General features: G+C 36.0%; 1 protein-coding gene across 2 annotated transcripts in view; it reads left to right on the forward strand.

The window, feature by feature from the left end:
- The window catches only part of GRID2 (glutamate ionotropic receptor delta type subunit 2), a 1,342,883-nt gene that overhangs the window by 1,210,330 nt on the left and 104,654 nt on the right, over positions 1-27,899 (forward strand). For both annotated transcript variants that reach the window (XM_060011605.1, XM_060011606.1), the window contains one exon: positions 11,525-11,691. In XM_060011605.1, coding sequence (XP_059867588.1) covers positions 11,525-11,691 — 167 coding nt within the window. The remainder of the gene's footprint in view (positions 1-11,524; positions 11,692-27,899) is intronic.

A 27,899-nucleotide genomic window follows, 5' to 3' on the forward strand; every position in this document is an offset into this window, starting at 1 on the left:
CTATGTTTTCCTCTAAGAGGTTTATAGTGTCCAGTCTTACATTTAGGTCTTTAATCCATTTTAACTTTATTTTTGTTTATGGTGTTAGGGAGTGTTCTAATTTCATTCTTTTACATGTAGCTGTCCAGTTTTTCCAGCACCACTTATTGAAGAGACTGTCTTTTCTCCATTGTAGATCATTGCCTCCTTTGTCATAGATTAGTTGACCATAGTTGCATGGGTTTATCTCCTGTTCCATTGATCTATACTTCTGTTTTTGTGCTGGTACCATATTGTCTTGATTACTGTAGCTTTGTAGTATAGTCTGAAGCCAGGAAGTCTGATTCCTCCAGCTCGTTTTCTTCCCTCAAGATTGCTTTGGCTATTCGGGGTCTTTTGTGTCTCCATACAAATTTTAAGATTTTTTGTCTAGTTCTTTAAAAAATGCCATTGGTAATTTGATAAGGATTGCATTGATTCTGCAGCTTGCTTGGGTAGTATTGTCATTTTCATAATATTGATTCTTCCAATCCAGGAACATGGTATATCTCTCCATCTGTTTGTGTCATCTTTGATTTCTTTCATCAGGGTGTTATAGTTTTTACATACACGTCTTTTACCTCCTTAGGTAGGTTTATTCCTAGGTGTTTTATTATTTTAGTTGCAATGGTAAATGGGAGTGTTCCCTTAATTTCTCTTTCAGATTGTTCATTGTTAGTATATAGGAATGCAAGAGATTTCTCTGCATTAGTTTTGTATCCTGCTACTTTACCCAATTTATTGGTTAGCTCTAGTAGTTTTCTGGTGGCATCTTTAGGATTATCTATGTATAGTATCATGTCATCTGCAAACAGTGACACTTTTACTTCTTTTCCAATTTGTATTCCTTTTATTTCTTTTTCTTCTCTGATTGCCGTGGCTAGGACTTCCAAAACTATGTTGAATAATATTGGTGAGTGTGGACATTTTGTCTTGTTCCTGATCTTACAGGAAATGCTTTCATTTCTTCACCATTGGGAATAATGTTTGCTGTGGGTTTGTCGTATATGGCCTTTATTATGGTGAGGTAGGTTCCCTCTATGGCCACTTTCTGGAGAGTTTTTATCATAACTAGGTGTTGAATTTTGTCAAAAGCTTTTTCTGTATCTATTGAGATGATCACATGGTTTTTCTCCTTTAATTGGTTAATATGGTGTATCACATTGATTGATTTGCGTATATCGAAGAATCTTTGCATCCCTGGGATAAATCCCGCTTGATCATGGTGTATGATCCTTTTAATGTGCTTTGGATTCTGTTTGCTAGTATTTTGTTGAGGATTTTTGCATCTGTGTTCATCAGTGATATTGGTCTTTAATTTTCTTTTTTTGTAGTATCTCTGTCTGGTTTTGGTATCAGGATGATGGTGGCCTTGTAGAATGAGTTTGGGAGTATTCCTTCCTCTGCAGTTTTTTGGAAGAGTTTGAGAAAGATGGATGTTAGCTCTTCTCTAAATGTTTGATAGAATTCACCTGTGAAACCATCTGCTCCTGGGCTTTGTTGGAAGATTTTTAATCACAGTTTCAATTTCATTACTTGTGATTGGTCTGTTCATATTTTTTATTTCTTCCTGGTTCAGTGTTGGAAGGTTATGCCTTTCTAAGAAGTTGTCCATTTCTTCCAGGTTGTCCATTTTATTGGCATAGTGTTGCTTGTACTAGTCTCTTATGATGCTTTGTATTTCTTTGGTGTCTGTTGTAACTTCTCCTTTTACATTTCTAATTTTATTGATTTGAGTCCTCTCCCTCTTTTTCTTGATAAGTCTGGCTAAAGGTTTATCAATTTTGTTTATCTTCTCAAAGAACCAGCTTTTAGTTTTATTGATCTTTGCTATTGTTTTCTTTGTTTCTATTTCATTTATTTCTGCTCCTACCTTATGATTTCTTTCATTCTGCTATCTTTGGGTTCTGTTTTTTCTTCTTTCTCTCTTTCCTTTAGGTGTAGGATTAGATTGTTTCTTTGAGATTTTTCTAGTTTCTTGAGGTAAGATTGTATTGCTATTAACTTCCCTCTTAGAACTGCTTTTGCTGCATTCCATAGGTTTTGGATCATCATGTTTTTGTTGTCATTTGTCTCTAGGTATTTTTTGATTCCCTCTTTTATTTCTTCACTGATCTCCTGGTTATTTAGTAATGTATTGTTTAGCCTCCATGTGTCTGTGTTTTTTACATTTTTTCCCTGTAATTTGTTTCTAATCTCATAGCGTTGTGGTTGGAAAAGATGCTTGATATGATTTGAATTTTCTCAAATTTAGCAAGGCTTGCACTGCGACCCAAGATGTGATCTGTCCTGGAGAATGTTCCGTTTGCACTTGAGAAGAAAGTGTAATCTGCTCTTTTCAGATGGAATATCCTATAAATATCAATTAAATCTTTCTGGTCTGTTGTGTCATTTAAAGCTTGTGTTTCCTTCTTAATTTTCTGTCTGGATGATCTGTCCATTGGTGTAAGTGAGGTGTTAAAGTCCCCCACTATTCTTGGGTTACTGTCGATTTCCTCTTTTATAGCTGTTAACAGTTGCCTTATGTATTGAAGTACTCCTATGTTGTGTTCATATATGTTTATAATTGTTATATCTTCTTCTTGGATTGATCCCTTGATCATTATGTTGCGTCCTTCCTTGTTTCTTGTCACATTCTTTATTTTAAAGTCCATTTTGTCTGATATGAGTATTGCTACTCCAGGTTTCTTTTGATTTCCATTTGCATGGAATATCTTTTTCCATCCCCTCACTTTCAGTCTGTATGTGTCCCTAGGTCTCAAGTGGGTGTCTTGTAGACAGCATATATATGGGTCTTGTTTTTTTATCCATTCAGTGAGCCTGTGTCTTTTGGTTAGAGCATTTAATCCATTCACGTTTAATTATCAATATGTATGTTCCTATTACCATTTTCTTAATTGTTTTGGTTTGTTTTTGTAGGTCCTTTTCATCTCTTGTGTTTCCAAGTTAGAGAAGTTCCTTTAACATTTGTTGTAGAGCTGGTTTGGTGGTGCTGAATTCTCTTAGCTTTTCCTTGTCTGAAAAGCTTCTGATTTCTCTCTCGAATCTGAATGAGATCCTTACTGGGTAGAGTAATCTTGGTTGTAGGTTCTTCCCTTTCATCACTTTAAATATTTCATGCCACTCCCTTCTGGCTTGTAGAGTTTCTGCTTATAAATCAGCTGTTAACCTTATGGAAGTTCCCTTATACGTTGTCATTTTTCCCTTGTTGCTTTTAATAGTTTTTCTTTGTCTTTAATTTTTGTCAATTTGATGTGTCTCGGCGTATTTCTTGGCATTATCCTGCCTGGGACTTGCTATGCTCCTGGACTTGGGTGGCTATTTCCTTGCCCATGTTAGGGAAGTTTTTGACTATAATCTCTTCAAATATTTTCTTGTGTCCTTTCTTTCTCTTTTCTCCTTTTGGCACCCCTATAATGCGAATGTTGGTGTGTTTATTGTTGTCACAGAGGTCTCTCAGACTGTCTTCATTTCTTTTCATTCTTTTTTCTTTATTCTCTTCCACGACAGTGAATTCCACCATTCTGTCTTTCAGTTCACTTATCCGTTCTTCTGCCTCAGTTATTCTGCTATTGATTCCTTCTAGTGTGTGTTTCATTTCAGTTATTGTATTATTCATCTCTGTTTCTTTCTTTGTTAATTCTTCTAGGTCTTTGTTAAACATTTCTTGCATCTTCTTGATCTTTGACTCAATTCTTTTTCTGAGGTCCTGGATCATCTTCACTATCATTATTCTGAATTATTTTTTTTGATGGTTGCCTATCTCCACTTTGTTTAGTTGTTTTACTGGGGTTTTATCTTGTTCTTTCATCTGGTACATAGTCCTCTGCCTTTTCATTTTGTCTGTCTTTCTGTGAGTGTGGTTTTCATTCCGTAGGCTGCAGGACTGTAGTTCTTCAATCATACTGTTTAATGGTTCTCTTTTCTTAAAAGCATTCATAATGTTTTGTGACATTAGAATTACTAGACACATGTATATAATGGCAGTGATAATGTTACCATACATAAAGTTGTCTACAGTTCACAAAGCATTCACAACAATGCTAGAACACTTTTATAATAGCAAAGCAACATGTCTCCAACTGGGGAGGTCCCCGGATGGTTGTAAAGAAGCTGCAAGGGGATCCAGGAGGCCAGAGTGGCTGTTTGAAACAGAAGAAAATAGCAAAAATCAAAGTAGGTTGCTAGAGGAGGCTTCAAGGTCACTCCTATCTCTCTGTTACTGTACGTGTAGACCCAGAAAGCTAAAATAGAAGTATGAAATTTGGTGTTGAGGGGTAGCAGAATATGCCACCCCAAAATATGCAACATTGATATATTATTTTGAGCTGCAGACACTTGAAAGACAGCAAATGCAGGGACAGGCTTTCTCTGAACTCCATTTATTTGCCTAAAGATAAGTCCTCAAAAAGGAACTCAATTGTCATAAATTCTCTCCTTGGGAGTTTCATCAACCAGGGAATATTGACTCATCACAGAAGAGACTAGAAGTCAACACCACACCCAGACAAGCTTTTGTCACAAACTATCATACCACCCTTCTGTTCTTCTAAAGGCCATTCATCTTTGCTAAAAATCATTCACTCTCTCCTAAATGGCCTATATCCCCCCTCCCATTCACTATTTAGGTGGTATTTAATCCTGAATTCTAACTCACTTCTCTGAATTACTCAGTTTTTCCTGGACATCTCCTTTGTATATAGGAGGCACATATGTTGATAAACTTCTGTTTGTTCTTCTCTTCTTAATCTGTCTTTCAGTACAGAGGTCTCACTCAGCTAAGGACTCCTTCCCTACAGTGATTAGTGCAAAAGATCAGAGAGAGCAAGGACTGTGGGATGACTATGCAGATATGAGTAATCAATGTAGAGGAAGCTTAACCAAGTATTTTACCCCTCCCACACAGACATTTCCAGAATATGTCAGTTTTTATAATTATATCAAGCCTCATGTTTAAATTTTTTCCTCATTATATTACTTAATTTTAATCAAAAACATTTTATTTAAAAATTGGTGTTCATATGATGGTCAACTTCCAAGATTGTTAAAATGCATATTCCCAGGCCTCAAACACCAAACATTCCAATGCAATAAGTTTGGGGTTGGGTCTGGAGTTTACATTTTTTATCACAAAAATCCCCTGGTAATTCTAATTCTAATAGTATCACATTTTGAGAAACACTGACCCATAGTATCTAACAGAGTGCCTAGGATACGGTAGACACTCCATCAATAGTTGCATCGAATGATTTCTTTTATCTGTTTCAAGATCCCATGGTTTGGTTGGGGTTCACTCCCAACAAAGATAAATATCCACTGAGCACAGTAAACTGGTCTGAAGGTTTGAGACCATATTTCATGCAAAACTTTTTATCACATATCTGATATTGGCCTGGTCTAAGCAAATATATTAAAAAGGCAGTATAACTGTCCTTCAGTATTTGCAGGGGATTAGTTCCAGGACCCCCAAAATCCAGGGATGCTCAAGTCCCTTATATAAAATCATATAGTATTTGCATATAACCTACACACATCCTCCCATGTACTTTAAGTCATCTCTAGATTACTTATCATACCTAATACAATATAAATGTGATGTAAATAGTTACAAATACAATGTAAATGCTATGTAAATAGTTGCAGGCATACAGCAAATTCAACCTCCAACTTAATCTGGGAGAAATCTTTTTGGAACTTTCTGGAATTTTATTTTTTGAATATTTTCTGTGTATAGTTGGGTGAATCCATGGATGCAAAACCCATGGATACAGAGGGCTGAGTTAAATGTATCAAATATTTATATTTTCTTTCTACATTTATGTTTAGATATCATATTCTTTTTCCAATATCAGAAAATACAGTCTTGGGCTTCCCTGGTGGCGCAGTGGTTGAGAGTCCACCTGCCAATGCAGGGGACACGGGTTCATGCCCCGGTCCGTGAAGATCCCACATGCCGCGAAGTGGCTGCGCCCGTGAGCCATGGCCACTGAGCCTGCGCGTCCGGAGCCTGTGCTCCACAACGGGAGAGGCCACAACAGTGAGAGGCCCACGTACCGCAAAAAAACAAACAAACAAAAAAGAAAATACAGTCTTACATGTTCTTCCAGTTCTGTGGATTTTTAAAGTTTGGGTTCTATGTCCATTATAATTAATGTTTTACACTATAGGAATTTATTTTGTGTATGGTGTGACATAGTGCTTTGATACTGACCTTTTAAAATAATAACTTACTATCTTTTTAAAAATATTTCTTATTTGCCACACTGATTTGGATTGCAGTCTTTGTAATACAGTCTATATATGACATTTGTATACTTGTATCAGTTCTGTAAGCTTTTATGTCTATTCTGCCAATTTTCTATTCTCAAATAAGTTCTGTGCTATTTTATTTTTAAGCTTTATAGCATGTTTCACTATTTAATATTCTGTCTCCAGTCATTTTTTATTTTCAAAATTTTTTGCTATTCTCATCTATTTTCTTCCAAGTAAATATGCAAAGATTTTAATAAGTCCTAAGACATTCTTTGGACATTTTGCTTAGATTGCATTAAATATCAAATAACATGAGGAAAACTGACATTTCTTTTACAATTGTGCATCTGTTCTTTTAGGAATATGTTACATCTTATCTAGAAATGAGTTCAAGTCTTCTTCGGTCACGTGTTGAAGATTTCTGTATACAATCCTACTCATTTATGGTTAAATTTATTCCAGATATTTGTATTTAGTGTAAATGGATACTTTTAGTCAAATTATATATTATCTCTTATTGATGTGTTAATAGAAAAGCAGTTGATTTTCATATATCTGTTTATAACCAATCTATATGTTGAAATCTTTCTTTTCTTTTTTCTTTTTAATTGGGGTATAGTTGCTTTACAGTGTTGTGTTAGTTTCTGCTGTACAATGAAGTGAATCAGCTATATGTATATATATATCCCCTCCCTCTTGGCTCTCCCTCCCACCCCCACCCATCCCATCCATCTAGGTCACCACAGAGCACCGAGCTGAGCTCCCTGCACTATACAGCAGGTTCCCACTAGCTATCTGTTTTACACATAGCAGTGCATGTACATCAATCCCAATCTCCCAATTCATCCCACCCCCCATACCCCCCACGTGTCCATACGTCCATTTCCTACATCTGCATCTCTATTCCTGCCCTGAAAATAGGTTCATCTGTACCATTTTTCTAGATTCCACACACATGTGTTAGTATACGATATTTATTTTTCTCTTTCTGACTTACTTCACTCTGTATGACAGACTCTAGGTCCAACCGCATCTCTACAAATTACCCAATTTTGTTCCTTTTCATGGTTGAGTAATATTACATTGCATATATGTACCACATCTCCATTTTCTACTATTTTTTCCATTGATTCTTGTGGACTTCATAAGTATGTCATCAAATAATGATAATTTTGTCCCAATAGCTTAAAATCAGAATTTGTTTCCTGCTTTATTGCATAGGCTAAAATGATCACAATCATGTTAAGTTTGGGGGGGTAAAGTAGGCACCACTTTCTTGGCTTTGATGGTAATGCCATTAGAGTTTCAGTTTCCAAAAGATGTGGTGCTTGTTTGAGGTAGTTATTCTATTCTATACATCATTAAAGAAGAAACTTTTTATTTGTGCATTACTAGATAGGTAGGTAGATAGATAGATAGATAGATAGGAGATAAGTAATGGTTTTCAATTTTGTCAGATATCTTTTTGGTGTCTGTTGAAAGATCATTTAAAAATTTTATAAAGCCTCGTGTATAATATATATTATCCCAATAACTTTCCTAATACTGAAGCAGTGTTGATAGTTTTTGTTTAATAATGCTACATTTTTCTTCTGCTATACCATGAAAATCAGTTTGCTGATATTTTGGGGAGAACAAGACTGAGATTTTTGGAGGTTTCTCATATTTTAGTATCAAGGTTAATTTAGCTCTTTCTTTGTGCTAGAGACATTTTTACTTCTACTTGAGAAAATTTGGCAATTTCTCTTTTTCCAGGAAATTATCAACATTATTGATATTTTAATTTTATTCCTATAGAATCATGTATACAATTATTTTTGAACATCTTTCTGAATATTTTATTTCATTTCCAGTTTCTAACTATCTGTATTTTTAACTTTATTGATGTACAACTGCCCAAAAAACTATATATATTTAAGGTACACAACTTGATGTTTTGATCTAAGTATACATTATGAAATGATCACCACAATGAGGCTGATCAACACATCCATCATCTCACATAGTTATGGTTTCTTGTCATAAGGACACTTAAGATATACCCTCTTAGCAAATTTCAGATATGTAATACCATGTATTGTTAACTCTACTCACCATGCTGTATGTTAAATCTCCAGAATGTATTCATCTTGCATAACTGAGATTTTGTATCCTTTGACCCCCATCTCCCCATTTCTCCCACCTCCCAGCCCCTGTCAACCACCATTCTACTCTGTGCTTCTGTGAGTCTGACTATTTTAGATTCCACATGTAACTGGGATCATGTAGTGTTTGTCTTTCTGTGTCTGGCTTATTTCACTTAGCATAATGTCCTCTGGGTTCATCCATGTTGTTGCAGATGGCAGAATTTCCTTCTTGTTGAAAGAAGAATAATATTCCATTGTATATTCGTTATCATTTATCCATTTTCTTTACCCATTCATCTGTTGATGAACATTTAAGTTGTTTCTGTATCTTGGCTATTATGAATAATGCTGTGATGACCCTGGGAGTGCATATATATCTTTGAGATCCTGATTTCATTTCTTTTGGATATATACCCGATCGTATGGTAGTTCTGTTTTTATTTTTTTTGAGGAGCCTCCCTACTAGCTGTAACAATTTACGCCCCAACAACAGGGTACAAGGTTTCCCTTTTCTCCATCTCCTCGCTTAGTCTTGTCATTTCATTTCAAATAACATGTCATGTCATTTTTGGTAATAGCCATTCTAACAAGTTTGAGATGATATCTCATTGTGGTTTTGATTTGCATTTCCCTGATGATTAGTAATATTGAGCACCTTTTCATGTATCTTTTGGCCTTTTGTATGTCTTCTTTTGAGAAATGTCCTTTTCCCATTTTTTTAATCAAGTTTTATGTTTTTGCTATGGAGTCATAGGAGTTCCCTATTTTTTTTTTTTTTGACATTAACCTCTTATCAGATATATAGTTTGCAAATATTTTTTTACCATTCTATAGCCTGCTTTTTCACTCTGTTGATTATTTCACTTGCTGTGCAGAAGCTTTTTAGTTTGATAGCTCATTTATCTGTTTTTGCTTTTGTTTCCTATGTTTTTGATCATGTCATATCCAAAAATCATTATCCAGACAAATGTCAAGATGCTTTTACCCTGTGTTGTCTCCTAGGAATTTTACAGTTTTAGGTCCTATGCTTAAGTCTTTAATCCATTTTGAGTTGATTTTTGTATATGGTGTGAGATAGGATTCCAAGTTCATTTCCTCTGTGTGGATATCCAGTTTTCCCAGCTTCATTTATTGAAGAGATTATCCTGTCCCTATTATGTGTTCTTGACATCCTTTCAGAAGATTAGTTGACCATAAATGTGTGGATCTGTTTCTGGGATCTCTATTTTGCTCCCTTGAACTATATGTTTGTTTTTATGCCAGTACCATAGTGTTTCAATTACTGTAGCTTTGCAACATATTTTAAAATCAGGAGGCATGATGCCTCCAGCTTTGTTCTTCTTGCTCAAGTTTGCTTTGGTAATCTTGGGTCTTTTGTGGTTACATATGAATTTTAGGATTGTTTTTTCTATTTCTGTAAAGAATGCTACTGGAATTTTGATAGGGATTTTATTGAATCTGTATATCACTTTGGGTAGTCAGGATATTTTAACAATATTTTTCCAATCCATGAACATAAGATGTTTTTCCATTTATCTGTGTCCTCTTTAATTCCCTTCATTACTGTAATTTTCACTGTACAAATTTTTCACCTCTTTGGTTTAGTTTCTTCCATTCTTTTTGTTGTTTTATAAATGGGATTTTCTTAATTTCCTTTTCAGATAGTTCATTGTTTGTGTATAGAAATGCCACAATTTTTTGTATGTTTGTGTCCTGTAACTTGACTGAATTTGTTTATTAGTTTTAGTAGTTTTTTGTATACTCTTTAGGATTTTCTGCACATATGATCATGTCATCTGCATATAGAGATAATTTCACTTCTTCCTTTCAAATGTGGATTTTTTTCTTGTCTAATTACTCTGGCTAGAACTTCCAGTACTGTATTGAATAGAAGTGATGAGAATGGACATCCTTACCTGTTACCTTTACATATCTGGAGCAGAGTCCACAGGGAAATAGGGCTGCTTCTAGGACTGCAGCCAGGACCACAGTTAGCCAACCGGCCACTGGAGTACAGGCCTACCTTCTGAAAGCATTCTTTGTCAGTTTTAGACTCCACCAGAGTTTTGCAACCTGGGTCCCAAGGCTCACACAAAGGCCCTTTTGTCTGTGGATGGCTGCCAAATTGTCGTTTCTCTGGGGGTATGAAGGTGAGGGACCTCCTATTCACCCATTTTGCTGACATCATTCCCTCTACCTGTACTTATACATTTTTTCTTTTTCCCTAATCAGATTTACCAAGAAATTACTTTCCCCTCAAATAAATAAGCAAATAAACAAACTGAATATTTGATTTAATTATTAGTTGTTTATTTTATGAATTCATTAAGTTCTGTATATGTAATAATTTTCTAAATTAACTTTATTAATATCAGTATTTATTTTTGATAAAATTGACTTAGGTTACTGAGGGAAAAAAAGATAATCACTAAAAGATATTGTAAACAACCCAGAATAAAGTCATGTTCCCTACATGGTGATAGACAAGGTTGTATAATTATTTTTTTCCTTATCACAATGCCCACCAAGTTTGGCTACAAGATTATCATAGGTCACACTTGGCAACAGATTAACTTAGAAGGACAAGAAATATATCTTGCCAGCAGGCCAGTGTTAGTTATTTCTCTTCAGTATGAGTTTTACTTGCAGAATTCATTTAGAATATACATCACAGGCAAGAAGATGATACCCAGACTGGGTGGGTGCAAAAGCCTATCTGGCTTGGAAGCCTAATAATCCAAAGGAGTCAATATCTCTTGTAACAACTCCAAAAGCACAATTTCCAGGGTCCCCAAAGACACAAGGCCAGCTATAAGAATTACTGCACTTAGAGAAGCTCAGTGACATGGTTTCCTTTCCTGCATTTACTGTTCTCCCAGTTCAGATGACATTTACTACTCAGGCGTCATTTTACATTCCAACTTTATTACATTTCCAAGAGAACAGAGCTGTAAATTAACCAGAAGCCAAATTCTCATGCAGAATAGGTGTTTAGTTTGAAATACAGGTCCTATTAATTTTTTGCACAATTAAATATATACCAGTGTAACATTTTTTATCCTGTCTATATGACTTAAAATTCCAACCTTAAATCCTATTTTCTTCTTTTGTTCTCCATATTTGCACAGGTAAAATATGGAAATTATGCTTTTGTATGGGATGCAGCTGTATTGGAATACGTGGCTATCAATGACCCAGACTGCTCCTTTTACACCATTGGGAATACTGTTGCTGATCGAGGATATGGAATTGCATTGCAGCATGGCAGTCCTTACCGGGATGTTTTTTCACAAAGGTAAGATTTGTGTGTGGTCCAAATAAGAAGAGAGGAAATATAGAAAAAGGAAAATCCACTTGGTTACTCCATTTAGTTTACTACATTTTGTTTTCTTTGTTTGGAAAACCACAGTAAACAACAACAAAAGGGAATTATAAGTGATTGTTCAATAAGACATTTCCTAAAGCATGTACTAAAGTATTATTTTTCGCATAAAAAGGGAAAAGTTACTGCTGCATATAACTGGTTATTCTCAAAAAACTGATATACAAAATAAAATAAAAACTTAATTGAGTTTAGCCTCTGAATTTTTAGGAGCTAAAACTGTCATAGAGTTAGCAAAATTCATTCCTTTCTAAAAACACCAAAGCATAAAATAAACTTCAGGACCAGGTTAAAGTTTTGAAGTACATACTTATAGGGATGTTTCCATATCAATTTTGCAAAGGAAAAGAGTAAAAATTTTAGAGTCTGTCATTGGTGTCAAAGTATATGTGAAACTTTGTCATGGAAATTTAGAAGACAGTTTATTAAGAAATTATACTCATCCTCAAATCAGAATTTTCTTTATAAGTTGTTTAAGAAAGAAAATTTTAAATGTATATTTTATATTAATGATGTAGATGAAAGACTTGGGCCTGAAAGGAATTTACAAGATCACTGCATTTTATTATCTCTACTACCGAACAAGATTGGACCTAAGAGAGAGAAATATCTTTCAGGTAGAAGTATGTTCTATTTGCCACTGATTTCTTTGATTTATTACTAAATATTTTTGTACCTGTTTTCTAAAAGCTAAAGCCAGATGAAAGAGAGCAGTACTGGGTAGTACTCTAGGTAGTACTAAGGCCCCAAATTTTAAACTATTTGAGTTGTATTCCTCCAAATTTCAAGATAACAAAAAGCCAGGCATTTTGTGTGTAACAAAACAAGTCAGTAGTCCAAATTTATGTTATAACTCTTCTGTTAGCTAACTAAAAACCTAGGCCTCTCTCTTTATCAGCAAATGAAGATATTAAATTAACTCTAGGGTCCTACATTAGTCACCTTTTCTGTGTAACAAACAACCCAAATCAGTGACTTTAAAAACGTTATTTCTCAGGACTTCCCTGGTGGTCCAGTGGTTAAGACTTCGCCTTCCAATGCAGGGGGTGCAGGTTTGATCACTGGTCAGGTAGCGAAGATCCCACATGCCTCGCGGCCAAAAATCCAAAACATAAAACAGAAGCAATATTGTAACAAACTCAATAAAGACTTTAAAAATGGTCCACATCAAAAAAAAAAAAGTTATTTCTCATTGATAGAACGTAAGAGCTGTGATTTGGCTGAATTCTGCTGCGAGTTGCGGGTCAACTGCAGGTCTCTATGCAGCTTCTCGTCCCAGGGACCACCATTGTTCTTCTACTTGTTAGAAGAGGCACACCATTGCTTTTATGAATTTAGAAGAGAGGATGGAAAGCATAATGGAGTGAAGGGAATGACAGGGTTTTATGGTAAAAGACCAGCAGAGAAGTTTAATGGATCCTTAACATGAACCAGGTCATCAGGAAAAGGATGGTTTATTCCTTAGTTGCGGTTAATTGGCTTTTTCTTCACGACAGATATTTTTTGTTTCCAGACCTGATTTCTGGGTTTTTTATGCCAAAAAAAATGAAACCAATAAAATCAATACACAAACATAATATCAATTAAAGAAGTATTTAACCAGTCACACCAAATGTTCTATTTCTTATTATCCATGTGGTGTTTTACCTTACAGAGATTTTAATTCTGAGTGAATATATTTCATTGAACTACTAAAACACAATATTAAGCAATGAGCATTATTTTTCCTTTGATTAGCATCATGGATGTTGACAATTTAAATTGTCCTTCTCTGTGGAGTTCCTTAATAATGACACTCTGCATCCTAGTCCCCTGGACACATCTGGAGGAAGAGAGAGGAAAGAAACACGATCTGGCCAGCCCCCCTCTATACATATGTGCAGCATTAATCTATCACCTAAACTCTCTCCCTGAACCCAGAAAATATCTGCATTCATTCCCTTTTGCTATAGCCATCAGGGAAAAAAGAACTCCTTTTTATTAACTAATTTAAAAGTTACAGAGACCATCACACTAATCATTGTATTATACTTTAGAAATTATTATAAATAGCTTTACTACAACAACTTATCCTGGACCACTAGTTAAACTAGATCACTGATTGCTCGTGTGATTATATTCAGTGAAATGACAGTACTCAGAGTGATTTTTAATAAGTAAATACTAATTATACCTCAAGTAACTATGTGCCTATACCACACATATTTGATATCAAAGTACTTTAATATGTAATAAATATTATATAATGATATAGTAACTACGTTTATTATCTGCTATCTGCCCAGTATCTTGTATGCTTTACATTTTAATGACTTCAGAACAATCATATGAAATGTTGTCTATTTCTTTATTACACACTTGCATATTAGTGCACAGTTATTAGAGTTATTAGGCTACAAGTACATACACTGAGTGGATGGTCCTGAGCTTTGGCAAGCATCATGTCAGGCATCAGAGGCATAGGCTGTAGTGATATGCTCACTTGTGCAATTGTATGCGAGTGGACATGTACAGGAGTGACTTTTAAGGACCAATAAGTGCTACAATATATGACTGTAGATTTGGATAGAAGAATTCTGTTTCATTGGTCTCTACAGATACTAGATAATTTGGTAGCAGAAATTAAAGAATTTATATATCTCACCAGATATATGGGTCAGAGTACTAGTGTGGTGGGTAATGTTTACAATGAATTCTCTGACACTATTTGTTCATCAAATGTTTTCTGTGGCCTTTGTCTCATAATAGTTCTTAGTATAATAAAATCATCAAAAGTTGTTACATTAAAGACATCTGTGAATGGAAGAGAACTGAATTTTTCAGAGTGATATCGTTATGCTGTTAATAAAATTAGTTCCAGTGTCGATCTTAGAACCTTAACTATTCATAAGGCTAAAAAGATAACAAAAAAAAATATTTATTGAGCATTTAGTACAAGCTCACCCCTGTTCTCAAATCTTAGTGGGTGTCAAGGAGTAACTAACTCATGAGTTTAATTTTATGCTTCATCAATAAAAGAGTCCCTTTTCGCCTGTTGGCTGCTAACCCTAAACTTTGGGAATAGAACCACCTAGTGGCACAAAAACAAGGACATATTTCAAACTGTATGGAGAATGATTTTGTTGAATTCATGGAGAGTGGCAAAGATGCATAAACAATATTTCAACCTAATCACAGAATTTCAGAATTTTTAGAAATGGAATGAACAGTAGTTCCCTTTTTTACCAGGGATAACTAGTCCAAAGGGGTAAATAACTTGCTCAGAATCACAAAAAAGCAATAAAACTGGAAATTTTTGACATTTTCTAGTTCTATGTTTAGTTTTTTGGTGTTCATGCACCTTGTCTTCCCTTATCTTTCTTTTAAAAGCTTATAAAAATAATATAAAACATACTGTATAATGCTTACTGTGTACCAGACCCTGAGTTCTTACATGAGGTAAGTACTATTATTATCCTCATTTTATAGACACAGAAACTGAGGGTGGGAAGCCCTATTTGTTTAGTTTTGAACTACTTGGATATAGTCTTTTTCCAGTGCCTACCTCATGCCTGCATAGAGTAAGCATTCAATAAATATTTGATGAATGAATAAAAGATCTACCTAACTTTGTGCTCAAAGATGATCCTATTTACTTATAATCAAATACGTTGAGTACTTATCCTTTGTGCTTACTTGATATTAAAAAGTCTTCTATCTTCTCTTATCATAATAATTTTCTATTTATCTTGGTTTCTCTAATTTTTCATACAATGATTAGTAAAACTGACAAGAAAGAGAAAACAAACATCACATGTCCACCTTTCTTTCCACTCACAGCTGTAAGAATTTTTATACTTTCATTCCAAAAAGGAAGGTAGAAAATATTTCTTTAACTTAAAATCATAGAGCCCTAATCCTTTTATTTCCCAACTTTCTAAGCACTTTTTTCCCTTTTCAGGAAGAGAAAAAAGCAGCCTCCACTGATTGCCTATAGCAGCTCCAAAATAAGTCACCAACTGGCTTAAAACTCTGCACTTGGTTGGCTGGAAGGATATAACCAGAAGTCAAACAAACAAATTAATTGTTTTCTCTTTAGACATACAAAATATTTACAGTCTCTCCACTTTGAGAGCAGGAGTGACGTTATCAAGATACATATGTCAACATTAAGTAATATGAAGTTATACATTAAACTGCATTATATAGACAATGCTGAAAAAATTAGAGAAAAGGAAATCATTGCTGAATAGGATAGAAAAGATTTTATTAGACTTGAGCTGGAAGACTTCAAGGGAAAATAGAATTTGGATATGGGGACGGGTACAGGTAAGAAAAACATGAAACTCAGAAAAACATGAAACAACAAGTGAAAACAGTCGTTGTGTAGTGAAAGGACAATGAGAAAGAACAACTTGACTGGAGAGAATGTTGGCAGGTGAATACAGGTAGAGAAGCGAAAATTAAATGTGATACACCAGAATATTGATAGCTGCTGTCTAATAAGTATATACTATGCTAAACACTTGATGTATTTCATATAATGCTCACCACAACTCTGTGAATTGGGCACTTATTAATTGCATTTGTAAATTTGAGGAAACTGAGACTCAGAGTTACGTATCTTACAAAGTCACACATTAATGACAAGTAGAGCTAGGACTCAAACACAGCTTAGAGCTCGTGTCCTCACGAGCTTTGTGGGGCTCTGAAGAGGAGAATATCTAGAGAAAGGAGTATTTGAAGGGTCCCAGGTGTTGGGTTAGACGAAGACAGAGTTTAACTGAGGAAGGCCATTTACAAGGCGGTGTAGTATTCCAGCTGTTAAGCAGTGAGAATATTCTCAATGAGAAGGAGAAAAGATTAGAAAAAAGTTACAGTTTGAAGAGGGATGGACAGGACTTGGTGGAAATCAGAGGAGTACATATAATCCAGGAATCTGAAAGGGGAAGGATGTGCAGATCCAAGTGGCCATAAACAGCCCACTCTTTTCTTCTTCCAACTCTTATTTTTCCTTCTTGTTCATCTATTACAAGTTTTGCATAAGCTCTATTTCACCTCCAAGTAAAACCAACTGGAAAATTATTTCTAGAAAAGTAATGGGTATTTTAAAACAACAACATGATAATCCACTACTTAGTAGATACTTTGATATGTCAAACAATCTTCTGGCTTACAGATTTTTGTTCTATAGTTGCTCAAATCATGTTTATATATCCCTAGTAGTATTGTTCTTCTCTCTCACACACCAGATATTATTTTTTTAATTATATATACAGTTGACCCTTGAACAACATGGGTGTGAACTGCTCAGGCCCACTCATACATGGATTTTTTTTAATAGTACATACTATAGTACTACATGATTCACTGTTGGTTGAATCCAGGGATGCAGAATGGCAGACATGGAGGAACCTCAGATAAGGAGGAACCTAGGATACCCCTATAACATAAGTTACATGCAAATTTGCTACTATGAGGAAGGTCAGCACTGCTAACCCCACATTGTTCAAGGGTCAACTGTATATACCAACACTTACACACACGCACGCGCGCACACACATACACAGTGCTAAAACCAACTGATTTCATCACAATCACATTCTCTGTTCTAGATCAAGAAAAATAGATAGTTTAGATGCACATGTTTATATAAAGTAAGAAAATATGTTTGAGGAGCTGCAAAACCAGAGGGAACATTGAAGGTTCACTTTCAAAGGGAGATAATAGAAGAGAATACTAATATATGTTTATACATATATTTTTATTTAAGACAATAATATACATTTTAACATTTAAATGAAGGAAATCATTTTCTTTTCTCATGTAATATGCATATATTAAACAAGGAGTAGCCTCTGGAAACCAGTGAAAAGAATGTACTATTCATATTTCAAAGCACTCCCCCTTTAAAACATTTGTTTTAAATTTAGAATGCTGAATTTCGGGAACTTCAATGAAAGAGAAAAAGTGAGGTAGCTTTTTTGTCACTTTTCTCTGTTTCCTGAAGCCTGATGGAGCTATTTTTATGACTAACATCCTGTGGGGTTTACCAATCACTCTGACTGCTGCTTCCAGTGGAGAACCAAAGTGATTTACATTTATTGCAGTATTTGGTCTAAATAAATGGAGGTATAAGTACCGTTGATGATATTTCCAGTATGTGAATATTTCAAAAATATTTATCATATATGCTACTATATGATTTGAGATTAGTTTTATTAATCTTGCAAAGCAGTAGCGAAATTTTAAGAAAATGACAAGACTTTACCCTTAAGCACATAACATTCTCACTGCTGAACACAAACTCAGCCATCAGGCAGTGCAATCTCATGGAGTAGATTCTGAAGTGTTAACGTGATTCTGTTTTCCTTGTACTTACATCATACAGCATTTGAGGAACACTTCATCCAAGGTACAAGAGAGTACCGTTTATAAACAAGAATCTTTATTAGACTTTTTTGAGAAAAGTACTGAGGTACAGAGAAGATAGATGACTAGTGCAAGACACAAAGCAGTATTTCAGCTGGATAATGAGTCTGCAACATTGGACCAAGCTGCTTTGCAGGAAGCAAGTTGGATTAGCCTTGTTTAAAAATAAGATTTGTGCTGTTTCTAGATCTGAGTAAGTATCATTTCATTCAAAAGGCAGTTGTTTTCAAAAAGCATAGTTATTATAGTGGTATAAATTAGGTGAGACTAAAGGCTGAGTTTATAACACAACATTGCAGAACTTAAAAGGTTAAATGGGTATTGCACTTCAAAGCACACATTCATGCACACACGTGGATGCACACACACTCAGGCACACACACACACACCCTCCAGAGTCAATTATAAGCCTCTCTCAAAAACACTCTTATCCCATTATACTTACATCACAGTTTTTCTATTCAAACGACCCATTTTACTCACCAGACTCAGCCCCAAGACATTTTTTACTGTTTTAAAAATTCAGTCTCCTTTTATTTTTATTTTTTTGCGGTATGCGGGCCTCTCACTGTTGTGGCCTCTCCCGTTGCGGAGCACAGGCTCCGGACGCGCAGGCTCAGCGGCCATGGCTCACGGGCCCAGCCGCTCTGCGGCATGTGGGATCTTCCCGGACCGGGGCACGAACCGGTGTCCCCTGCTTCAGCAGGCGGACTCTCAACCACTGCGCCACCAGGGAAGCCCTCAATCTCCTTTTAAAGAGAAAATTTGATATCATTGAGGATAATCAAAAATGTGCTACTTTTTTTTATAGACCCTTAAAATACTGTAAGCATAGTAACAACATGGGAATAAGCACATGAGCTCCCATGATAACTATGTTGATAGAAGAAACAACCTTAAAATATGAGACATGAATGCGACTCTGGCATGCATTTAGATAAACTCCCTAATTTTGCATATGTGAAACCAGGAAGGGAATTTGGGTGACTTGCCCACAGTCTAACCCTTGGTCAGGACATGCCCTGGGGATGACAAGTCCAGGCTGCCAGTCCAGTGTTCCATCCTACCCTGTTCTGTCAGTTCTCTTTGTTAAAAATTTTTAGCTCTAAAATTTATTAGTAAAATAAATGTTTTAAGAAGCACATTTATATCTTACATAAAGGAGCCAGGGATATTACTTAGTAAATACATTTAACAACTAGTACATCAGACTCAGCCCCAAGACACTTTTTACTGTTTTAAAAATTCAATCTCCTTTTATTTTTACTTTTTTATTTTTTTGCGGTACGCGGGCCTCTCACTGTTGTGGCCTTTCCCGTTGCGGAGCACAGGCTCCGGACGCACAGGCTCAGCGGCCATGGCTCACGGGCCCAACCGCTCCGCGGCACGTGGGATCCACCCGGACCGGGGCACGAACCCGTGTCCCCTGCATCGGCTTTTTAAATTATCACTACTTTATAGACATGCAGAAAAAGTAGCACAAGTGACGGATAGAACGCTATGGATTATGTTATCCTTAACTTACAGAGAAACTATACTATAGCCTAAGATAATAGTTAACATTCATTAAAGGCTTACTATGAGCCAACCAGGTGCTACCTAAGTGCCCTAACTATATTAAGTCATTCAATCCTCCTAATAACCATAAAAGGTAAATACCATGATTAACTTCCTTTTACAGATGAGGAAACTGAGTCACAGAAAAGCTGAGCAGTTTTCCAAGGACATAAAGCTAATAAGTTGCAGAGCCAGGTTTGAACTCATGCTGTCAAACACCGTAATGCCGTAGTTCCCACTCCCACTTCCCTAAACACACACACCCCCGTGTGCACCATGGTAGCAAGCATCCAAAGTGCCTTCATGCTGCTCCTGGAGCTGCCTTCTCTCACATTAAGATACTGAATGGCATTTTAGTTCCCCTGAAATTCAGGTAACTTTCAGAATCTTAAACAGCACGCCAGCAGAGTCTCCCATTATGCTGAGGGGGCAGATCCATTTGCAACTGAAGCTGCCTTGCATCAGCTGATCAGAAGTAAACAGTACAAGTATTGAAAATTGAAAGCTGTGGGAGGATACTGTAATTGTTTTCCCTCCCTTTTATCTTGTTTTGCTACAAATAGCTTAAGACTATACTTGGCCAAAACTTTAATTCTTCCTTCATGGAGGTTTTCATTCATCATGACTTTTTAATAGGAGGAATCCATAATTGCCTTTTATCCATCTCATTTCATAGTTCTTTAAGCAGCTAGAAAAAAACTAACTTCATAATTGGCCAGATTGACTAATCACATGTTGAATGCTTACTAATATGAAACAGAACCTACAGTCATGCCTCGGTATCCACAAGGGATTGGTTCCAGGACCCCCATGGATACCAAAATCCATGGATGCCCAAGTCCCTTATGTAAAACGGCATAATATTTTCAAATAACCTACACACATCCTCCCATATACTTTCTTTTTTTCTTTTTTTCTGCATACTTTAACTCATCTCAGGATTACTTATAATACCTAATACAATGTAGATGCTATGTAAATAGTTGTAAATACAATGTAAATGCTATGTAAATAGTTGCTGGCATACAACTAATTCAAGTTTTGATTTGGGGAACTTCCTGAAATTTATTTCCAAATATTTTTAATCTTTGGTTGGTTGAATCCGTGGGTGTAGAATACAGAAGGCTGGCTGTACTATTTGTGGAACTAAATTATGGCTAAGATAAAAATATAAGATTTCCATATGGAATAATATTTATGAGTCTATGTAGTCCAGAATAATATCTAACAGAGGCAACAATGATTTTTGTTTTAATGAGTATAGTTCCTTGCTTTAACTTCAAACAGAAATATACCTCAAAGCGTGCATTCACCTTTTTTCTTGATAATCCATTCTATACCTGTCACTTTATGAAGCTATTTATGTTTGAAATAATGTTAGTGACTATTTTAAATGATTGAAATTCAACATGTTTTTATTTTACATAGTACTGGTCTCAGAAAATGTATATAAAAATTGTGCCTTGATGATGTTCTTACCAATGTTCCATGGTAAGACAGGGAGATATGATGGGAGGAGCCAGCACCCTGAAACTAAGTGTGGTGGAATTTCTGTTCCGATAAGGTTTTCAGTCTTTTTCCAAAATAATCTTTTTTATAGTAATATTTTTATTCTGATGATTTTAGTCAACTTTTTGTTTCTTTTCTATTAATTAACCAAGATCTATGTAGCACTCCCTATAAAAGTCAGCATGACTCTTCTGGGCAGTCTCTCATATTCTCTGAGCTAATCAACACCAATTTTACTAATATGAATCTCTTCTGTGTTTTTTAGCAACTGCAGAAATTTGTCAAACAGATTACCTCCCAGGCAAAATATATTCAGTAGAGCGTTGCTGAGTAGTTCATTCAGACTGATGAGATAGGACAGAGCAGAACCCAGGGGCTCTGAATATCAGGGCAAGCTGTGTGGATTATGATATGGAGAGACATTGAAGAACTCAGTATAAAGACTAACCAGAATCAGAAGTGTGCTTTCTGATCAGTCTAGAAAGAATGTACGCAATGAAATAAAAAAGGAATTAACTAGAAAGGAGGATGCCAGTAGGAAGCCATTACTATATCTATAATATAAGCTCCAAGAAGGTAGGGGCTTTTGTCTGCTTTATTCAGAGATTTATTCCAAGCATCTACAGGAAAGCCTACCACATAGCAGATGTTTGATAAATATTAGTTGAATGAATGGGTGAATGAATCACTAAGGAAAAGTAAAAGACACGAACTAAAGACAATAGAAATGGAAGGAAACAGAGAGACATTGTAGGGGTGATGTTGGCCATTGGCTAGACACAGAGTTGAAGGAAAGGGAAACCAAACATGATTTTGAAATCCTTAGCCTTGCCCCAGATTGGAGATGGGGAAGTTATTCTCAGAAAAGAAGCCAGGAGCAAAAACTGGTTTGAGAGTGGAAGTGCTAATTTTGATCTAGACGTGTTGAGTCTGAGACACTGGACAGTGGTGCATCCGTACAGGGAAATGTAGAGACTCTGACAGACAAATGACAATGCTGGGTGAGAGCTTCAGGGAGAGGCTGGAAGGATAGATATAGATTTGGACAAACTCTCCATTAAGATAATGAAAGCCAGAGACATAGCCCATGGAAAGGACATAGAGATAAGGAAAAAAAGGTTGAGGCCAAAACTTGCTTTCAAATGTTCCTTTTTTGCTTTTTTCTCCTTTCCATTCCACAGTCACTATCCTAATTGAATCTCAGCACACTGTGTCACGATTATCCCTTTCTCTCCAAACCTACCCAAATCTTATGCATTCTGTGGTTTCCAACTCCTGACCCATCCTCAGCATAAGTCTTCCTAGCAAATTCAGCTCTAATCAAGCACTTCATTGTGTTTCTATATTTTATCTTCTCTGTACCACATATGTCACTTTTTTGTTAATCATTTCTTGTGTTCATACTTCTTCAAATATGTTCTAAGTTCTTAGCTTGCAAAAAAATTGCAAAACTTATCTTATGCCTTTTTAAAATTTTTCCATAATAAATAGTTATGTAGTACATATTCAACAGGTTCTTAAGTAATGTTTCAGGGGGAAAAGATAGTCTTACTCTCACTTGCAATTACTAACACAAGCAACTTACTAGAGAATAGGAATAATGTTTATTCATTCAACCAACAAATATTTGTTGAGCAGCTTAGTGCTTGATACTATTTTGTTTTTCTAGAGATAAAATAGTGAAAAAGATTAACAGCTTTTGCTTTCCTGGAGCTTACATTATTCTGGAGAGTTGAAGGAGGAAACATACGATAATAAGAGAACAAATAAATTGGATAATTTCTTATTGGAAAACATGCAATAAAGAAAATATAACTCAGACAGATAATAAAGATGGATCAGTATGGGTCACAGAAAACCTTTCTAGGGAGGCAATGTTTAATTACGTTCTTGAATGTAAAGTGTGTAGGAAGAGTATTCTGTGCGTAGGTAACAACAAATATAAAAGCTCTGAAGTTAGAAACAGCTTGGAATGTTTAAAGAATGACAAGGAGTCCATGGTGGCTCAGAGTGAACAAACAAGAGAATAGTATGAAAGGAGATTGAAGAATTAGTTGAGCCCAGTTGTATTATAGAACCTTGAGAAAACATAGTAAAGACTACAAATGTTTTCCAAATAAGAAAGGCAAGCCATTGGAATTTTTCAAAGAGGAGTATTTATTACCCCTAGTTGTTAAAATAAAGAAAAAAATATGGTGGGAGGGAGGCCAGTAGAGGCAGTGAACAAAAGTGAATGTAGGAAGATAAGTTAGGACTAGTAAAGATAGTCCAGGAGAGAGATGATGGTGGTAGTATAACTGAGATGGGGAAGAGTGACAGGTTCCCGCCTTTCATAGCTATAAGACTCATAGGACTGGCAAATGGTATGAATGTGATGGGGGAGGCAAAGGGAGGAATCAGTATAACTTTTTCTTCTGAACAAATAAGTGGTACCATTAACTGACTTGGTCAAGCATGAACCAAAAGTAAGTTAAAAACCAGAAGAATTAAGACTTTGGCCTTGGGTTTGGTAAGCTTGATGATATTAAACTGGAACTTAGCTTTTTGTGAAATTTAGGAAAGAAGACAAAATAATAAGAATTCCAGTTTGACAGGTAGAAGGTGCTAGTTATGAAAGACATACACTGGTTGAATTACATTTGGGTTTGATGATTTCAGAGATTACTTCAGTCGTAATTAGAAAAAGATACTTAAATGATTTGTGATATCCACTGAAATGGGTGGGAAAAGAATAGAAGCAGAAAAAGATAGTCAACTTTTATAAAGATACTAAAATTTAGTAATAACAATAGAAAGTGATTTACTTATATAAACTCCAAGTTACATTTTCTTAAGGAAAGAAATTTATCTCACATAGCAAGACGTCTAGCAGTAGATGTCTTCAAATGTGGTTGATTCGGAGGTTCAACGAGGGCAGTGTTTTCAAGGACCAAGGCTCTTTCCACCTCTCCACTCTCCATCCTTGGTGTAGTGAGATAAGACTGTCCTCAGGCTGACCTGCCTTGTGATGAAGGAGGCTTACGCAGCAATAGGGACAATGTGCTTCCCTGTTTCCATTCAGAAGAGAATGAGCAATCTCTCCTCTCAAGCATGAAAACAAATCTGTCCCTTCTGCTTAATTAGTTCATCTTAGGTCATATTTTTACCCCTGGAGTGAGCAGATCCCCTTGAGAACGTATACTCATACCTCAGACTGTCTATCTAAAGGGGTGGAAGGGATGCTGGGGAGTCAACTCTAATGTCCCTTACAGCAAATCTGAAAGAAGAATTAACAGATACTGGAGAATATGAGAAACAAAAGAGAAAGAATCAATACCCATACTACCCATAATAATACTATCATTTATTGCACATCTGTTTTGTGCTGGTCATTCTTCTAAAACTTTCCTATAGACTGACTCGTTTAATCTTCACAACACCCCAAGAGATAGGTGCTATTATCACCTCATTGTACAGTCAAGGAAACTGACACGTAGAAACATTTAAGTAAACCGCTCACGTTGTCGTTAATAAATGGCTGAACTGGGATTTGAACCGTGGCTCTGGAGGTCATGCCCTTAAACAGAAAGAGGTGTGATACCATAGACTCAATTGGAAAACTGTAAATAGGAACATGGGAAGGGGAGCCCCATGGAAAGGAAGAGTAGGCTATTCGTTTTACACATGTTGAATTTGTAGTGACATCAAGAGTTCTACCTGAAAACTGTTGAAAGTATGAAAGGAGATTGGATAAACTGGAGAAGAGAGATGTAAATTTAGGATTTATCAATACAAAGGAACAAGGGGGAAAAATAAAATATCAAGACCTAATATGTGCAGCCAAAAGAGATCCAAGCCCCGAGGGTTGTTATTGATTGTTGATTTCCTTCCACTTCAACAACCAAGAGTTCTTCCTAAACAGCCAACGTCACTTTGTGTAACCGCTATATTGATCATATCACACAATTTTTTTTACAATATAAAAACTGTATATATTTAAAGTATACAGTTTAGGTTTTGACATATATGCCTGTGGAACCATCACCACAGTTAAGATAATGAAGAAAAAATTTTTTAAAATAGCACTAGGAAAGAAGTGACTTGAAAAGTGCCTAGTGAGTAATGATGGCAAATGACGCCGTCTCTATAACCTCAGAATCTACACCAGTCCTGAAACAGAGTTGGTGCTTGATAACTGTTTCTTTGAGCACAGGAACTGCTGCTCTAGACTGCCTGCACCATGTTCATGGTTTTCTGTAACGGCGGTTCTCAAACTTGAGCAAGCATCCAGATTCCCTGGTGGGCCTGATAAAACACAGATTTCTGGGCCCCGGCCCCAGAGTGTCTGACTCAGGAGGTGTGCATAATTTACATTGCTAACAAGTTCCAGCGGAAGCTTTTGCTGCTGCTTCATAGAGTGAGTCCTCACTTGGGGCCCTGCTGCTCTAATACACGGGCTCTGACAGCCTTGTTGTGTACTATTCTCATTCTCTCCCTTGCATCTTTTGTCCTGCCTCTTTACTCTCTTCCCCCCTTTTTCCATTGTTGATCTTCATATTCAATCATGTACAAATCACTTACAATCTATATTATCTCATTTGATTCTTGTAAAACCTCACTGAGGGAAGGATTATTGTACCTATTTTATAGATTAAGGAACTAGGGTTTAGAGAGCACAAAGGAAAAATACTTTGGTGTTGACTCTATAAACCTAAATTATATAGTGGGCTGACCAGTTTAAGTTATAACGTCTTTTTGCACTTCTTCCTCACTTCCACTTGTTGATTTCCTTCCACTTCAACAACCAAGAGCTCTTCCTAAACAGCCAGCGTCACTTTTTGTAACCGCTGTATTGATCATATCACACAATTTTTTTTTTACAATATAAAAACTATATATTTAAAGTATACAGTTTAGGTTTGACATATACACCTATGGAACCATCACCACAATTAAGATGATGAAGAAAATTTTTTTAAAGTAGCACTAAACATACTGCAAAAAGAACACTTGTTTACAATATGAGAGCTGGAGTAAGACAAGAAAGCAGGTCTTTGTTGAACCTCAGCTGGGAATACGTAGCACACAACTTTTTATTTTTAAATCCTTTTGTGGTTGTTCCTTTTGTCTCTCTGGAATCTTTGTTATTAATCAGCTGGTTTCTCTGTAACTTGATCCAGTGTTTTGAACAGTGCTTTGCCTATAGAGACTTAACAAAATAATATTAACTGGTGTATTGGATAGAAGTCTTCCAGATTTTCACCTAAGCCTACCTCCTAATTGGCCATTATCTTTATCCCAATAAAATATTGCAATATCTTATTTCTTTTCTTTTGTTAGCAAAATAACTTCTTGAAAGTAGAAACTTTGCCTCTTATAGTCACTAAATTTTATCCAGTTTTCAAGGAGGGTGACGAAAAATTTACTAATAAAATAGATTTTTTTTTTGCTTATAGAAGGAAAACAGCAAGTTCCCTACTATATGTTCAAGGCTGTATTCCAGTGTTTTCCCTCTGCATGACATCATAAAGTCCACAGGTCCCTTGTTAACCTAAAATCACATAGCCATAGACTCTTGAAACTACAAGAGTCATAATTTGTCATCTGTTTCACAACCATCTTTATCCAGGTTGTGAGGAAACAAAATCCCTGAGATGAGAGATTAATGCGCCATAGTCATAATCTGGCAGAGTTTGAGTTACAGGAAATTCCAGATTTCCCTGCTATCAGTCTTGTGTACTTTCTCCTGCCCCTAGAATCCTCAACTAGTTCCAAAACTTTGAGATGTCTGAAGGCAAAGTAGATATGTAAGCTTTGAATCAGGCACTATGAAGACAAAAAGGAAACAGAAGCGATAAAAAGGATCCCATAAGGTTCTTCTTGGCTAACTTCTCCCCACCTCTCCCAACTCATCCTGTACCTCTTTCTTCCCCACTACCTGTATCCCAAGGTACAGGCCTGTTCCTGGTGCCTGCTTCTGCCTCAGGGCCTTCATTCCTGCACTCACCTCTTCTTTAACTCCTACTCTACTCCCCGCCTCAGTTTAAATGGCCTGCTCATAGGTGAGATCCAGTCTCTTTTGTCAACTTCAGGTGCCTTTCCACAAACAGATACCAGCTCTGAATAGATGTTCACTGGCCCATTGTAAAGTGAAAAAAAAAAAGGAGGGTGGACAATGTAGTCAAATCTTAACTCAATGAATTCAGTTTAAAGAGTTGTCTTTTGTTCTGAGATTATATCCATCTTATATTTGGAGAATTAAATGTCCTATCATTTAGGAAATGAGCACAGATTTCTTTTAATGTCCTCACTTAAAATAAAAATTGAGCAACCTTGGTCAAATCCCCCAAATACTTATTTTCTGAAATTTAAAAGTCAGAATTGCATATCCCTTAACTCAAAATGACTGTGGAGGAGCAAAGGTGGGGAAGAGGGACAAAAAAAACCATAATAAATATGTAAGCAACTTGTACCCAACCCTCAGTCTTACTTCCTTTTTAAAGCAACTCAGTGCTTTAAAAACACAGAACTGTTTCACGGTACTATGTGAAACACAGGCGTTTCTAAGCCGATGCTGCTGACTGCTTTCACAGTCCTTACATTTAAAACAAAAATTCCTTTGGGATGTTTTATGCAGAATTCTGTGTCCTACTTTAAATCTAAGA

This window comes from Delphinus delphis, chromosome 5 (genome assembly GCF_949987515.2).
Source record: "Delphinus delphis chromosome 5, mDelDel1.2, whole genome shotgun sequence".
NCBI classification, from domain to species: Eukaryota; Metazoa; Chordata; class Mammalia; order Artiodactyla; family Delphinidae; genus Delphinus; species Delphinus delphis.